The following is a 17,081-nucleotide window of genomic DNA, read 5'->3' on the forward strand; positions in this document are numbered from 1 at the left end:
TGTTGCACAACTTATATTCCTTTCATGTAGTGCGTTCCCTTATCTTGAAAGAAATCTTTGAAGGTAAATGTGAGTGTGAGCATGGCATATTGATAATGTTTCTTAAATAATGCCAAAGGGAAATTGTAAATTAGGCTCCAAACCCTAAAATTTATCTAGTGATGTTGGTCATGGAAGACAAAAGTAACATTTCCAATCTAATTGACAATGTTAGACAAGCAAGGGCAAAAATAGAACATCATTGATCATGTTAATATGAGGACAAATAAGGTAAGTGACAACTATTAAAAAAAAGTGGGGGCACCAAAAGGACATGTATTTAGATATAGGATGGAAAATTACTTGAGGACAAATTCATATGGTGGAAATTTCATAGAAGCTTCTATATTGGATAGGAGGCATGTTTCATATAATGGCATTTAATGCCACTTGATATCATCACCTTGATCAATGATGTACATTTGTTCCAAAAGTGTAAATATGGTTAGTGAATTTATTCATGGAAACAATGATGTTTTGATTTGCAAGATGTATTACTGAATTAGGTGCAAGGCAACTATTGTAAAAGTCTGTAAGGATGGATAATGATGCTAGTCACATGGATAGTGAGGTACATTGTGGAAAAAAATGGCACATTAAGTACAATGGGTACTTTTGTGTTTTTAATTTTATTTTCAAGTGGTTTGTTACTGTGGTTAATTAACCAATTGGTTTCTAGTTCATTATATGTAGGTAAGAAGCATAATTAGTTGTGTAGGATGGTGGACTTATATTGGTTTCCAAATTTGATTAGCAAGTTGTCAGAATACAATCACTTTGGAGGGGATAGGCTTAGGAAATATCACATGCATGTGCAAAATATGAATCAATGTAGAGCTAGGGTTGATGCTCCTTGACATTTGGCCCTTTGGGAGCCTCAAGCGAACATATTTTGACTACAGTAGACATTTGTTGAGGTCGTAGAATGTGCCTGTGTCATTGGGTACCCGAGTTGAAGTTGGTTTGTCAAACTTCCATTCTCATCAATTTTTGTTAAGGATAACTGGATACATCACCAGGCCTAGACCAGTTCTAGGGATGAACAGGCCGTAGTCATGCCCATGTTATTGTACACAGTTGTCTGCCAAGTTGTGGGTTGCGTTGTTCCAATGTGGGAATTTGAACTTGAGTTACCCTCTTTACAAGTGCACCATTTTAGCATTGAAACACAACATCGTGGACCTCATTAACCTTTTCTAGAATTTGGTTGATGAAAATATTATGTTGATATCTTTGCATTTTTGTACATATGACCATAGAGAGTTCCATATGTTTTTGCATTTTGTTGTTTAAGTCTTATATATCTATCATTTTCAAGAAACACATTTTGAGTATCATGCTAACTTGTTTGATTTTCTTTGTATCTTCAAATCGTGAAAAGAATCTAAAGTTAATTAATCCATGAGATTTCTAAAATTAGCTAAACAAGGTAACAAAATTCAGCTAAATGCTCTCTAATGATACAAATAAATTGTCTTGTAACGTATTGAATTCTTGACAAAAATAACTAAGTGGGGCTAGAGCTTGGTACACATTTATGTAATATAGTTTGACTTGCAACTTTACATGCAAATAGTATGTTGTTCACTCCGAGCTTGAAATGTAATCATATCCCACTTTTTGAAAGTACTCTATTTTTGAGTCTTTAGAAAAAATGTTTTACTCTTTAGGTATAACACTATTTGCACTTGCAAATAGGCTTCGATGCGTGAAGATAGTCTTATTCAGTATTGTTCACGTGGCTAAAATCGTATTGCTACAACTATATCCGGCCAACACAGAATATAATGTTCTCGTTGAGTATCCTATCCTCTCTTGTATAAGGAATCCATAATGCTGTTCTAATTGATCAATGGGGACAACCTCAAGGTTCCAATTGTCAGTTCATGATTGTGGGATAGCTCAGTGGTTTGATGTGTTTTGCTGGGAACACAAGGGGCCTTACGTTTACAACAAGTTCGTCTGCTGCAATTCTCAACTTGTGAAACAAAAGCAAAAGAGAAGGGATAGGAGACCTAAAATTAACAAGACTGGTGTGCAAGTAGACGGATTCGACCTAACCAATCCCTGCTTGGCCATAATAACTCAGAACCTCACAAGAACATTGCAATCTTCAAGGGAGACTTAGAAGATTTCAGACGGCAAGTGCATGCCTAAGCACCCAATTCTGGTGCAACTCAGACGGACACCTGCAATTGAACTAAGCATGATTTTAAAGGCTCAGACTAACCATACACAGGGATACACAATCAACATATTCCCAATGGTATCAACCCAAATCCATCAAATACTTGCACACCAAAAGGATCTATCTAAACCCGCTAAAGGAAACTATGCAAACAAAAGAAAACCAAGATAACAAACACCATTTTCAATGTTCATATATTGCTTTTGGCTGTCATTACAACAATTTCTGCAGCAGTTCTACTCTATTCCTAACTACTAATTTCTAACCTTCTAACAATCTAACTAGAATCTCCTTCTACAAAAACTCTAACTTGCTCTAGCTGTCTAACCCTTTACAATGAGAGGCATCCTGCCTTTTATAGATTTTACAAATTGAATCAAAGGCCAGGATTGATTGCATCCAATAGTCCTGATTTGCCTTCTAGAACTTGGCAGCTTTAACCCATGCCCATTTAATCCTCAGTTATCCTCCCAACCACATTCTCAATTGTGGACCACTATTTGACATCAATTCAGGTCAATATGGTAGTTGGAAATAAATGTCCTGTGTTCCTTTGTTTTAAAATATCTTGAATGGGGCCCACAGACAATTTTGTACAATAAAGCATTTCAGTTTCAAAAACTGATTTTCTAGAATTTCTTCCAGCTGTGCATTTTGGAGAATGCATACACTTGTTGCATTTTGAGCCTCATTCGTCTTCGGTCTTGAGGGCGAACTTCAACTTTGATTCAGCGGTGGCGCGCTTCCCCGTGTTCCATTTTATCATCTGCAGTGCGTTCTTCACTTCTACCTTTAATCACGATTAGGTCTTTAGTTTTCCCTTTAGGTTGTCGTCAATTTGCAAACAATCAATTTCACTTTGAATTAACCATTTTTGAAAAATTAAATAAATTTTAACAAAAATATTTAACTTTCAAACATCCCTTGCGAAATTAGGGTTTGAAGGTCTGAATGGTGACTTTAATTTTCTCTTTAAAAAGATATAATTCCCCCCCCCAAACTTCGAGCGAATTTGCACTTTGCGTGACTTGTCTTAGAGAGAGCGATTTTGTTTTAATAATTTTGCTTTTATGAATTTCGGACATTTTAAAGGTTTTGTGTGATTTTGGTCGAGCGATTTGTCTTAGAGAGCGATTTTGTTTTAATAATTTTGCTTTTATGAATTTCGGACATTTTAAAGGTTTTGTGTGATTTTGGTCGAGAGATTTAGTCCTTCTGTGAGAATTTTCTATTTCAAGTTTTAGACCTCTCCCTTTGTAATAAAAATTGCCCATTTCAAACTAAATGAGCGAACTTTATTTTACACTCAAAGCCTTCTCACTTAAGCTTAAACACCTTGCTCTTTAATGCCTAACTTACCCCTTGGTTAAAATTCGGCCAGTTTCAACTAAATGCGCAACTTTGGCCTCTTGCAAAAAAAAAAAAGATCTTTTGGCAAACTCTAAATTTTTCGGGCCTCTTAATTAAGATGTGTGATTTTTACTTTTTGGCATCCAATTTCAAACCTTCTTAAAAAAAAACATTGGCCACTTTGGCCAAAATGTGCAACTTCTTTCTAATCGCTTTTCACCTTGATGTTAAACTCGGGCTTTTTGGTCTTTTTGTGCGATTTTCACGTGGGATATGATTTATTTAAAACTTTGCGCATTTTACCCCACTCGCACAATTCTAGGCTTTCTACGCAATTCAACAGTTTCAGATGATTTGCGCGATTTTTCGGCATTGGATTTTTTTTTTTAAAACGATGTGAAAGCAATTTCGGGTGTTTGACCTTACCTGCGCGATTTTTGTCTTACCTTATGAAACTTCGGATGTTTTCCTCCAAACGGGCGATTTTGATTGTGCCTTGCGATGTTCAGGCCAACTGAGCATTTCGCGCGACTTTCTTGGCAACTTTGCCCTAAAAATATTCGGGTATTCGGCCGAAATGGTGCGACTTTTGTCTTTTGCAAAACCCTACCTTCGAGATTGTCAGATAAAATGCGTGATTTTCTTCCTTGCGTTTTAACACGTCCTTCCTAAACTCGGCCAAATGAGGGCCTGTGCGCGATTTGTTATTCGACTACCATTTCACAAAAAACGAAATTCGGGCCATATAGCCCAAAGGTGCGATTTTCACTTGCTTGGCATGGGGAGACATTAAAACGTCCCTTGATTTTTCGGGCAGTTCATGTGTTTTGAGGGAACTTTCATTAGGTTTTTCTTTAAATGAGTGACTTTGTTATTAGACGCATTTTCTTTAACCTGAAACTCAGCGCATTGTGTTCTTTTGAATGTCTCTTTCTCTTAGTGACTTTGTTATTAGACGCATTTTCTTTAACCTGAAACTCAGCACATTGTGTTCTTTTGAATGTCTCTTTCTCTCTTGCTGGAAGATAGACAAAATTGGGGGTCCCCTGCAAAGAGGGGTGTGCTGTGCGTAGCAAAACAAGTATTAGTTACTGGTACTTTATGTGTTCTTTACAAATTCACTTATTAATTTATTAGTAAACAAATTTGCTATTTTTGTTTATCGATTGTTTTTATTTAATGAGGCTTGTATGCAGTGTTCCACGGGCGTTGGGGACGGGGGGACGAGGGGGACCCGTTTCCGGGACGGGGGGACCAAGGGCCTAAATTTGGGGACGGCGGGGGGGACGGCGGCGGGGGGGTGGTGGTGCTCATATATATACATATAGTACTTGAAAAACTAGTTTTGAAAAGATGTATAACAGTATAAGAATTAGATTTCAAATGAAACTATAGGAAATACCTAGATTACTTAGATTAGTAATACTAATTGCTAAATGCTAAATAAAATTTGACAAATGAAATTGTCAAATTGGAGATTTCTCATTTCTATCATATGAATATCGAAAAAGGAAAACGAAAATACGAATATCTGATGCCATTGCAAAGTCTATAATAATAAAGATGATTACATAATTCATCATTACAATGAGTAGCCAAATACAAATACGTGTAGCAATAGCATTACAAAAGAGACTAGAGTCAAAGACAAAATGACAAAACTCAAAATGTAGCTAATGGAGGCCTCTAATCATCTGCGAACTCCTCCTCACTGGAACTGCTGGACTCTTGAAGATCAAGGTCCCTCAAGCTCACACCAACTAGCCCTGTATCTGAAGTGGTAGGATCATCCTCATCAATCTGTGAAGCTGCCGTTGGACTCTCCTTGTACACGAGTGTCTTGCGGTCTATGAGACGCAAAGCACTGTGTACAGCCACAAGCTTCTCTGCTCTCTTAGAGGTAAGTCTGTTCCTCTTAAGAGAGTGGATGAAGCTATATGTAGACCAGTTCCTCTCAGCTGCTGAAGAACTGGAAACCTGGGATAGCAGACGGATGGCTAGAGTGGTGGGCAAAGATTTCGGGCCATGACAAGTCCACCACAAAAGTGGGTCCTCCTATGCCATAGTGTCTATATCCATCTTTGCCGCATCTGAATAACCTCTAAGAGTGGCAAATCTTCCCCACTCAGTGCGCATTGTGCCGACATCTCAGGAATCAAACATCTTCTCTATGCACCTAAAGAAACCTGCCTTCACCTCATCATCCTCAATCGGTGTCATTCTACTTGGTCTAGCCTTGTACCACTTAGGATTCAAGGCAAAGGCAGCCATATGCAAAGGAGTGTTCAACTTGTCCCATCTACTCTAAATGATAGGCTGGATTTGCTCATTGTAGAATGCTAGAGAGGGGTCCTTCACTCGCACAGCAGCCCTCATCTGGTCAAGCATAGAGTCAATGCACTCATACACCTCTCCAAGGTTAGGTGCATCCCCATCCCCATATCTGATCACCTGGAATACTGGAGAAATGATGGAGACAATGTATTTCGCATCAGTCCAAAACACATCACTCTTCACTATCTCCTTCACCCTTCTCCCCTGCTCTGTCTTGGCCTTAGCCCACCTATTCCACTCATTAGTCATAACCATGAGTTGCAATGCCTCTTGCAACTCAATCATTCTCTCCAAGAGAATGAAATAGGATGCATATCTAGTCTCAACTGGTTTCAAGAACTCCTTCGCGAAGGTCCTGAAGAGTGCATGTGAAGTGTGGTGGTTGCAGATAAACATCTGCACATCTCTCGCATCGGTGACCACTCTTCTAATCCAGTCAATCTTCCCCATGTTCTTGAGTGCATTGTTCATGGCATGCACACAACATGGGGTCCACCAAATGTGTCTATAGGCTGCCTCAACGAGTCTCCCTGCTGCTCTGCACACATAGGCTGCATCTGTCACTACTTGGACCACGTTTTGTGGCCCAACCTCCTCAATAGCCTCCCTGAGGACTTGAAATTGGAAATCAACATCTTTACGATGCCCTGTACAATCAACTGCTCTAAGGAAGTATGGGCCCTCTGCACATGTGACCATGACGTTGATGAGTGGACAATGGCTAATGTTCGTCCATCCATCCATAACTATGCTGCACCCCGATGCCGCCCAACATGCCTTCATCTTCTCCATCAAAATATTGATCTTGGAATAGCTTTTATCCAAGATCGAGGTCCTCATTTTCGTCTCCCCTGGTGGCACATAAGATGGTCCTCCCTTGGCCACCATATCCATCATCTTCCTATAATAAGGAGACCGTGTAACATGAAATGGAATGCCATTGGCAAAGAAGAAATTGCCAATGGATTCATCTATCTCATCTCTCAGCTGCACATTAAACATATTAGCAATGGGGTTGCTCTGTGGTGTATGCAACCTACGTTTCCCAGCCCTGGCAGCAGTAGAAGTGGAAGTAGATGGAGATCCAAACATCATTCCTCCCGCTTGCGAAGCATGAGAAGTATGTGGCACTGGCACATTCTGGTTGTCGTGAAGTGATGCCCTAGCAGACAAAGTAGTAGGCATTGAAATATTTGTGTCATCTGGAACCCCCCAAAGCCTGTTAAACTCAATTCTGTACTGTATATTTTTGGGTTCCTCCAAAAACTTACAATGTTTCACGCCTTTTCCTCTCCAAAACAGAAAGTGTGCATTCACCTTGCTAATGCTACCGAACCATTCTCTGTCACAAATATTGCACTTCCACTTCTTTGTTCTCCCACTTGAATGTGATGCAGTGCCTTGTACTGATATTTGTGAAGCAAACTATTTTAGAGGAGACTTAGGATCAAAATGACCCCTAGCATATGGTGCCAACAACTCTGAAGGGCAACCTGTACTAGCTGGTGCACTTGCCATAGAACTAGATTGGGCTCCAGGATCAGCCCCATGGTCACCCCCCTCATTTTCAGGTTCATATTCTGAATCATTCTCACTATGAGAATGGATTTCCATGTCATCTTCACTCGTGCCTTGGGAGCTCATTGTGAAATTGACACTACATTTCACAAAATAAAAATAAAAATAAAATCAGCCTTGTTTAACAATATATTTTTAAATTTTTTTCCTATTCATCTCAAAATGAGATTTGATGTTGAATCTTGAGGGCAAAATGATGCCCTCAAGATTCAACATCAAATCTCATTTTGAGTCTTGAGATGAATAGGGAAAAAAAAACCAAAAATGACATAGAACAATGAAAATCAAAAAGTAAAACAAAAAAAAAACAAGAAGAAGTTGAAAAACCCTACCTTGTGCTTGAAAAATCTCTCCAAAATGTAGAAGAATCTTCTTCTTCCTCTTCTTCTTGCTTCTTCTAGCTCCTATCACGCTTGCAGTCACTTTTCTCACCCCTTCAATCAATCTTCTTCAAGTATTTCCTCCTCTTCAAGTTGCTGGAAATTAAATCAGTTTTCCAAAATGAGAGTGAAATCCAAAATAAACATGCTTTTGTGTTGTTTTGGGGGGTAGGGTGGGGCCCACGTCCAATTAGGGTTACCCCTTAACCCCCCCCAAAAGGCACATGTTTTAAAAAAACTTAAAAAAAATAAAAATAGTGTCTTTTTTCGCGTGGGAACGTGGGAGACGCCTGGGCGTCTCCCCATCCCTTGAGAGACGCCTGGACGTCTCTTGAGGGACGGGGAGATGCCTAGGCGTCTCCCACGGAGACGCCTAGACGTCTCCACGTCTCCCTGGGAGACGCAGAGACGCGGGGACGTCTCCACGTCCCGCGGCGTTTGGGTTGCGGTGGGGGGGCGGCGGGGGACGTCGCGTCCCCATCCCCCCATCCCTGAGACGTCTCTGACGGGGGGACGCGCCCAAAAAGGGGGGGGGCGCACCCAAAAAGGGGGGGGACGCGTCCCCGTGGAACACTGCTTGTATGTAAGGTCTAACTAACTTCACATGCAAAAGGCAAGATTGATGAAATTCGATTGAACAAGTGATGGCAAGCAAAGAACCTTGAGAGGAGATGAAGATAATGTCATCAACCTATTTGGAAAGTTAGAACCTCCTAGAAATGCAAGGTTTTGGGATGTATGTAACACATCAAAGTTCAGCTTTGAAAGCATTGTTGAGTAAGTGCATATTGTGGATGCTTACTACAATGTGCAGGAAAGAGAATACGGCTGGCCGTATCTTATATAAATCTCAACAGCTAGATGATTTCAAGCGTTGGGGCACAAATTTCATGACAATTGATCCAAGATTGTTGCCGATGGAGATGCCAAGACAATGTGTGGGGTTATGGCTAAGATCATATTTCTAGAGCTGTTGAGAACTCAGATGTAGATAATGAACAAGCACCTCTTGCTTATTGGATTTCCAAGAAGATCATTTGCATTATATTTCACTATCTTATGAATGAGGTGATGAAAACATGGGTGATAGCTCATTGGTAAGCAGCCTAGTGTTCTTCAAAGTAAATGACACAACACAATATAATATGCCTTGATGGGTGGTATGAATCTTGTCACAAGGGGAAATGCAAACTTCATTGTATGCCAAGAAACTAACTATAAGTTTGAGCATCTCAAATCCATTTGGGGTATCAAAAATGATGCCAGCATGTGTCATAGGAGAATTATCCTTTCAGTAAGCAATTCAAGGTTATGGAACCCCACATGATTGCGCCTTTTAGTCTCTCCCCTACTTGGGAGACATACCTATTGCTTTTGACATATATTTTTCTAGTCACAATTAGTTATAATGCTATGGACCCTGCTAGAAAAATCTATCCTTTGTACGTCTGAATCTTTCCATGCAAATACATCAACCTACTCATGGGAATGATCAACTTCTTAATTAAGGAGAGAGATTAACTCCAATCCCTCCTTCCACTCAAGGACTAGAGGAAAATTCATGGTTGACTTCTTAGTTTGGACCTCCAAGATTTCAAAATTAGTTTCTTAGTCATCATTTCTTCGAGTTAGAGGTGGAGATCAAGGAAATCTCATCAGTGATTTGCAAATGAGATGGGTGCTCTTTTGTAGCAGCTTTCATGAGGCTCTTATATGCCTTCCTTTTATCGAAGAGATGTTGAATATTGAGTTGTGTTAACTTAAATTTAAGTTGTTGAATTGCATTGGATGCTTCAGAACTAAAGTTTGTGCTGAAACTAGTACATTGGATCCTTTATTCACTTTTAAATCTAACAAGGGCACGAGGTGATGGGTGATCACAAAATCATTAAAAAAGTTCCCAAATAAGGACAAATAATATGCCTCCTTGTGAGGAACTTGAATGCTTCCTTCCAGTCATTGGTGTGAATTTAACATGTCCTACATGGTTGGACAAAATAATGGATTCATGAGAGACAACATGAGGGACGAGAAAAGTGGTTAATCTTTTGATTTATTCTCAATGTAGGCCCGAGGATCAGGATTAGTAAGAATGACACATACCTTTCCTTCATATTTGAATTGAACTTTATGAAAGGTAATGGAAGGAAAAACATTCATAGCAGCTACCTAGGCTTGATTGAGGATGAAGTTGTATGACAGCAAGTCAGCATTTGGTTATACTAAATAGAACATGGTGAGGAAAATCAATCTTGATTGTAAGATGAGTGCCATGGTAGTGACTACCATAATGACCTTGTCTTCCAATTCAGATCTACAAGAAGCAAGGATTGTTCCATTTTTAAATGTGGGCTAATGGGCAACATGTACACTTCATTGTTGACAATGGTAATTAGAACTTAGTTTCTTTGGAAGTAGTGCAAACAATAAACTTGCAATGGTACCTCACCCTCAACCATACTCCATTTCATGGTTTTAGCTTGGGTCTTGAGAAGCATGTCACTTATAAGTGTCATTTGTTCTACAAAACCAATATAATCCTTTTGATATAGCGTCATTAGGAGCATGTGACGTGTAACTTGACACTCATATCTTTTTCATCTTTATGCAAGCTAGGAAATCCTAAAATGTAATTGTAGATGATGATAAAGATGGATATTGCATATCATAAGTAATTCATATGATTTCAAGCAACATAAGAAGCTAATTAGTTTCTTTAATAAATTTTTGTTTTCAATGGAATGTGTAATGAATCATAATGTTGATTTGGTTATAGTCTACCTCTTTTGATTGCCTCTTTATATTATTCATTTCTAGAGAATGAAGATATTAAATGATAGATTTATGAGATTGTTGAAAGTTATAAACTAGGCAAGCTCTTCTCCTTGTGGCAGCCCCATTGTGCATCATTAAGGATGATGGCACATAGAGGTTGTGCATAGAGTTTCAACAATGTCACTTTGAAGAGCTCGCTATCCTCTTTCGAGGATTTTTGACCTATTAGATTAGCTTCACAACACCAAATTATTTGCTAAGATAGATCTCATCAAACTTCTGTTGAACCCTCTAATACGTAGAGGACAATTGACCAGGCCAAGGAAGGTTTGTTTGAATGGTTAGTTATACCCTTTGGCTTGACTATTGCTCCCTTGAGATTCATATAGATATAGATAATGAATGATATTCTTTGGATGTTCACAGCTTCATTTGTTATTTTCTATCTTAATAATATTCTCGTTTTCAATAAAACATAAACGGAGCATTCGTTGCACAACCAATAAGTGCAAAACACTTTGCAACAACACAAGGTGAACTCCATTGAAATTGTTCTTTTGCCATACAAGAAAATACAATACCTTAGGTATATCATTGACTAACTTGGATTAAATGCATAACCATCCAAGATTTGTGTCATTCAAGAATGACCTATACCTAAGACTCTTATTTTGTGGTTTTTAGGTTTGGCAACATTCTAAAGAAGTTTGTTCTTAGTTCTTCTCACATCATTTTGCAATTGATTTTTTTTTTAGCAAAGGTGTTACCAAAGCAAGTCTTGCATAATTTTTCACACCACAAAAGACATTTGACTAATTCAAGTATGAACTTTGTTCCATGTCAATGTTTACCTTAGTTGACCATCAAAAGCTATATGAGAACTAAGTTCATCCACCCAAGTATGTTCTTAGAGCAATCCTCACTCAATTTGGTCACCCAGTTGCTTACTGCATGGAGGAATTCATTGCATCTATGAGAAAGCAGCTTGTATATGGCCAAGACTTTTAAGGCATTTACAAGGCATGTAATGTTGGAAACACTGCATATTGGGGAAGAAAATAATATTATAATGAATTATTATAGTTCCAGTAAACATAAAACAAGTTGTAATATGAGTGACATCAAAAGTGATCATATATTTATCAATTCCACTTGATCATCAATTTTGAAGGGAAATGCCAATAGAGTACAAGATATGTTTGAGCTGACCTTTGGTCCAAACTCTTTCAATGGACATGACACATCTAGACACAAGACTTATGCTTGGCCAAATCTTTTACAAATTGGATTCATTTTTCATATAGTATTGTATATTGCTATCTGTAGGATGAACTCTTGTATCACGTGGCTCACTTTAACTAGTAGTGATTAATACTGTTTGTAGCATTCTAGCAAAAACCAATGAAGTTGTTCACACCAAGGTCAAACACATTAGAAGTTAAGAGATTCTTTTGAACCAGACCATCAAAGTAGGTCAAGTTCCTTTCCAAGGAAAATGGTTCTCAAGATTCCAATAGTCCATTGGGATGCTTTCTTCTCTAGGAGGGGCTACTATTCTTGAAGTATCTAACACTTTGATCAAATGGATATGTTGCCAAAATGCCATCTTCCGCTAGCTTCAGGTCCTTTCTAAAACACTTGGTAATACCAAGAAACTTAGCTTCTTTTTTCTGTTGCACAACACCAATTGTGGTACCCTTGCTTTGTACAATTGTTTTGTGTCATTTCCAAAAAATGACAAAATAATGGATACAATCTAATAGGAGAATATCAATTACATTTCTTGGAACCACCATGATGTCCCCTCGTTTCCAATTCCTATATATTAATGTATGCTATTCTTTGAGAAATGACAAAATGGAATAGATGATAGACATTTGTGCCATATATCCAATCTCTCTAATTATGTACAATTTTGCACAATACAAAATTGTGTTTTAAAGTTCTTACATGGTGTCTTATTGTTCATTGATTTTCTCATCATATAATACTTGAATTGATGTTTGCACTCTGTTACACTTGTTTGTGCTTCTATTCATAACACATTTTAACTATTTAAGCGTCTTGTCCGTTGCTAACACATTGGATTGAATCAAGGATGCAACTTTCACAACATCACTCTCATGTGATCAAATACAATATGAATTTAATGCAAAGATAACTTGAGATGACATTATCAATGATCTTATATCGTTTATGATGCAAGGATGAAAATAAAGGAGATGAATCCTACAAAGTAGGACCATTGAAGCAACTAACAAGTGTGCAGTAGTAGTGTGATTTTGGAAGGTTTATGTAACTCTAAATGGATTACTATTAGCTCCTCAATCTAATCCTATTGGTGAATCGAGTGGAATATTCTAGATCAAATAATAGCTAAGAGAAGTTTGCAATATTGCAAGGTACAACACTAAAATACGATCACCAAGTGTGCTCCAAAAGCTTTGCTGGTGAGCCAAATATCCAAAAATCAAGGAAACTAGCCGTTATACCCACTTCAAGTCCAAGTTAGTTATAAGTTATGCTGCAACTTCTCTCAAAAGTTCCGGCATTGTGGATTGTCCCTTTATGGGACGTGTGAGGAGTTAATAAGGGACAAGGCACTCAAAATACATCATAGGTAGTTAGTGAGATCCATATTAGTAGCATATATGCCTCATGTTGACATCAATTTCTGGTCACAAGCATAGTAGCACTTGTAGGTAAAACAAAGATGGAACCCAAGGCATAGGGGTTTTGAGAGTACAATATTGTTGAGAGGGATGGTACAAACCTAAATTTTTCAAAAGAATAGATGCCCTTCCTCAAAGAGAGATATTGACACATTTATAAGTAATGATTTTTCCATTGGTTCAATTGTATTGACAAATTGTACACTCACTGAAAATATTGTAAGCGTGGTTACAATTTTAGCAGCACATGTCTTGATACCAAATGTGCTCATTGGTTCATGTGATAAGGCTTTGCTACTTTGGTAATACTAAGAAACTACCAGACTATGCAGTTTGTTTGAAATAGCAACGGGTGCTTCACTTGAAGAAATGATTCATCTTGGAACCTTTGTATTTACTATTGAACTTTTGGCAAAATTGGCCTCTAGGGCAAAGAAATTTAGGGCTAAGGTAATGTATTGTCTCTTGTTTAACGGAAGGAAAATATATGTCATTAGGTATAGATGGGCTCCTAGGCATTAAAGTGAGATCTTGTGGCCAAGAAAGACCACACATCACTTGGCTATCTTCACCCTGAGAATGTTTCTATTTCTGAGTTCCCAACTAAATAATTATGTCTGGTGATTATGTTGTTGGTTTTAGAGATAAAATCACTTGGTTATGTTGATGGATTATTATTTCATATTTGAATCACACCACTGTTATTGCTTAATCTATTGCTATTATAACCAAAATATGTTTCTGCTACCACAATTCTGTTATAGAGAAAATAACCGTTATTACAGTGTCATTAACTCACCGATGCAGGTAATCAGTCCATAGCATTTTTATTTTTCTCACATCAGTTACAGATATTGTGTTGTGGGATTTTATCATATTTCTTTTTCCAGATTTCTGTATAGGTTCATAACAAACTTTAACCTTTTTTGGTTTCCAGTATGATTATGAGGGTTGGTTATTTACCAATAAGGAAAAGTTCAATCATTCAAAGTTTTTGAGGATCAATATAGTTTTTCATTGAATAGCACATTCTATTAATTATAAATAAAAATTTAAAGTACATTGCTAATCCAACAAAAAAAGCAGGTGGAAGGGGATCTCACACGCCAAAGGAAAGGAAAATCACATCGAACTGTAATTTTAATCAAAATCATTAGAATAATCAATTGGCTGTTGGTCTTTTGATGAAATTGCTTGGCTTACAAAGAGACCATTAGTGATCAGTTCTTACCAAGTGCAAAGGCATTTTATCACAAGGGATTAGGCTGGGTTTGAGTCCCAGGCGAATTTGGTGGAATGGATATCCCTCAGCCCTTGGCACTAAGCCAATGAATTGTGCCTCTGATGCGAAAAGGCTGCAAAATGTATTGGAATGTTTCTCTCAACATAAAAACTTCATTAGAAGAGGTTATGAAAGCATATCTTCTACAAATCTTCCCATGAAAGTTTTAGCATTTTCCAAGAAAACTATAATTAACAGGCATGATTAGCAAGTAAAGAAACAATTTTAGACAACAAGGGCCACTAAACGACCACCAGGTGGAGGTGGCATAGGTTCATTCGGTTTGTCATCTCAGCTGCCTCTGGTGGGATCTGCCATATCAAGGACTCCTGAAGGACTTCCAACTGCCCAAAATGTAATATTTGGATTATGATTTTTCATTTTTGTATGCCTAACTAGCAAAATTCCTAGGGGGGCAACCTAGGAAACTTATTCTGAGGGAGCACTGCCCATCAATTGGGTCTTGTGTGATCAATGTCTGCAGCACCACCAACTCCATTGTCATTATGTTGAAGAGAAAGCTACCCGGAACATGACAAGGAACCTTGTCTGCTAGAATAATTTCTTTGTCTCTCCCTGTTGACATGCCTTAAAAGGATGAGACTGGCTAACAACACATGGGGCATTTGCCCAATTGCCAAGGAGAACTTATAAGTGCTCCATTTCCAGCCTCAATTTCTTGGTCTGCACTTGAAAAGTTAAATCTTTAGCATGACATTTGGAATCACCAGTACTTTGTTAGCCATTGAAAAAATGGCAATCGATAGTAGCATGCTAAAAAATAAAATTGTTTATTTGTTTCTTCTTTCCACAGCTGAAAGTCAGTCACTCTGTGAAAATCCTTGGTGCTCCAGAGGTGGCTTAAAGGAAATCGCAAACCAGATGTTCAAGCCTGAGATAGGCAGCCTCAGAAGGAGCTAGCAAGATTAGTATACAAGTGGGAACTAAAATCTTAGAACAAACCTGGAACTTTCCTCCCAGGATAGGATTTAGTATTCCAGAAAGTGTTTTTTTTTTTGACTCTCTGGACCACAGGTAATATAAATTTGAAAGTAGGGATGAAACTATTTAGTCCATGTGGCTCGATTACTTTGAAGTCTAGCTCTTTGGCCACAAGAAACCCATTATTCAATAATCTGGACCCTTAAAGATTCACTTGTGTGATCAGTGGGATTCTATGTTATCTGATTGATTTAAATTTCAAGTTCCACTTGTGTAATTAGTGGGATTCCATGTTATCTGAGTGATTTAAGCTGGGTTTGTGGCTGGGCAATATATAGTATAAATGAGAGTACTTAAAAATATTTCAAAAATATTGTGTGATTTGCTGGGAATGTTATGGATGTACAGAAATATTGCTGGCTGTTAAAAGCAGATAAGGAAACATCTTCTTACAGGAGAATTGTATCTCTTTCAACTACGAACCCAAATAACATAGAAGAAAAAATAAAATAAATGCTATTTTTAGCAGGCAATGCTGCTGGCCTACAGAAATTATTCTGCTGAGTCCCTTTATCCATTTTTTAGGGATCCTGCTGCACTGACATTAGCACCCATGGTTCTGGTAACATATATGAGATTTGAACCTGAAAGACTTCAATTTAAATATCTATGCTCATTTTTAATATGTGAAAGATCTGACTTGAAGTGCATGAAATTTTGTTCTCTGAACTAAAACAAAAAAATTGTTGGGGCATAACAGTTCTTAATATTACTCTTCCATATTACCGTCTATATATGTGAAGTCTTTATGTTCTCAACTCTAGTATGTTTGTCAGATTAGCTTGTTTAAAGGAGCACAAATATTCCTTCATTGTTTTTGTACTATTTTCTAATGCGAATTTTATTTCTGCAGAGTCGGGAAAGGTTGGATGGAAAACCTTTATATATTCTCGTTGAATCTCGTTAATTGCAGTTATGCATCAATGTGAAGTTTGTTGAAAACTTATGTATTCAAAATATTTTTTCCGCCCCATGAGTTGTGGTGAGCAATATCTTAGTCAGTCTGTTGTATATTAAAAGAACCAATTTCATCAAGTTGCATTTTGTAGAGATAGATGTGGGTTCTTAACAGCAGAGATTTTTTTATGGGATAAAATTTTGTTAATTTGTTTTTAAGCAAAGATTTTTCTTAGTAATCGTGGGTTACAAAATTTTAGTTGTTCCGAGAAGATTCTTCACTTTTCCAGAAACCCTTATATATGGTCATGAATGTGACTGGCTTTGACCTTATTTACAATTCTTACTGAAAACAGTAATAGATAATGAAACATTTTGACATCATGTGTCCATTCTCGAAGGCCTAACTTCTCTAAATGTTCTATACATGTCTAAGACGTGGGAAGTTATTTAGTTGAACTATATGGAACCCCAATATAATCAGTTTGCCTTCTGTTTACATTGGAAAATCTATTGGGAAGTTTCAATCATTGTGCAGACAAGATAGAGTGTATATAATAATTTTCTTTCGCTTCTTTTCCACT

At 37.7% G+C, this 17,081-nt stretch overlaps 1 protein-coding gene across 2 annotated transcripts in view; it reads left to right on the forward strand.

Annotated features, from left to right (window-relative positions):
• LOC131068490 (adenine phosphoribosyltransferase 3) overlaps positions 1 to 16,878 on the forward strand; it is a 95,633-nt gene extending 78,755 nt beyond the window's left edge. For both annotated transcript variants that reach the window (XM_058003678.2, XM_058003677.2), the window contains exon 6: positions 16,454 to 16,878. In XM_058003678.2, the coding sequence (XP_057859661.1) occupies positions 16,454 to 16,507 (54 nt within the window). In that variant the 3' untranslated portion in view covers positions 16,508 to 16,878. The remainder of the gene's footprint in view (positions 1 to 16,453) is intronic.
• The last annotated feature ends 203 nt before the right edge of the window (positions 16,879 to 17,081 follow it).

The sequence above is a fragment of the Cryptomeria japonica genome, chromosome 3 (assembly GCF_030272615.1).
Source record: "Cryptomeria japonica chromosome 3, Sugi_1.0, whole genome shotgun sequence".
Classification (NCBI taxonomy): Eukaryota; Viridiplantae; Streptophyta; class Pinopsida; order Cupressales; family Cupressaceae; genus Cryptomeria; species Cryptomeria japonica.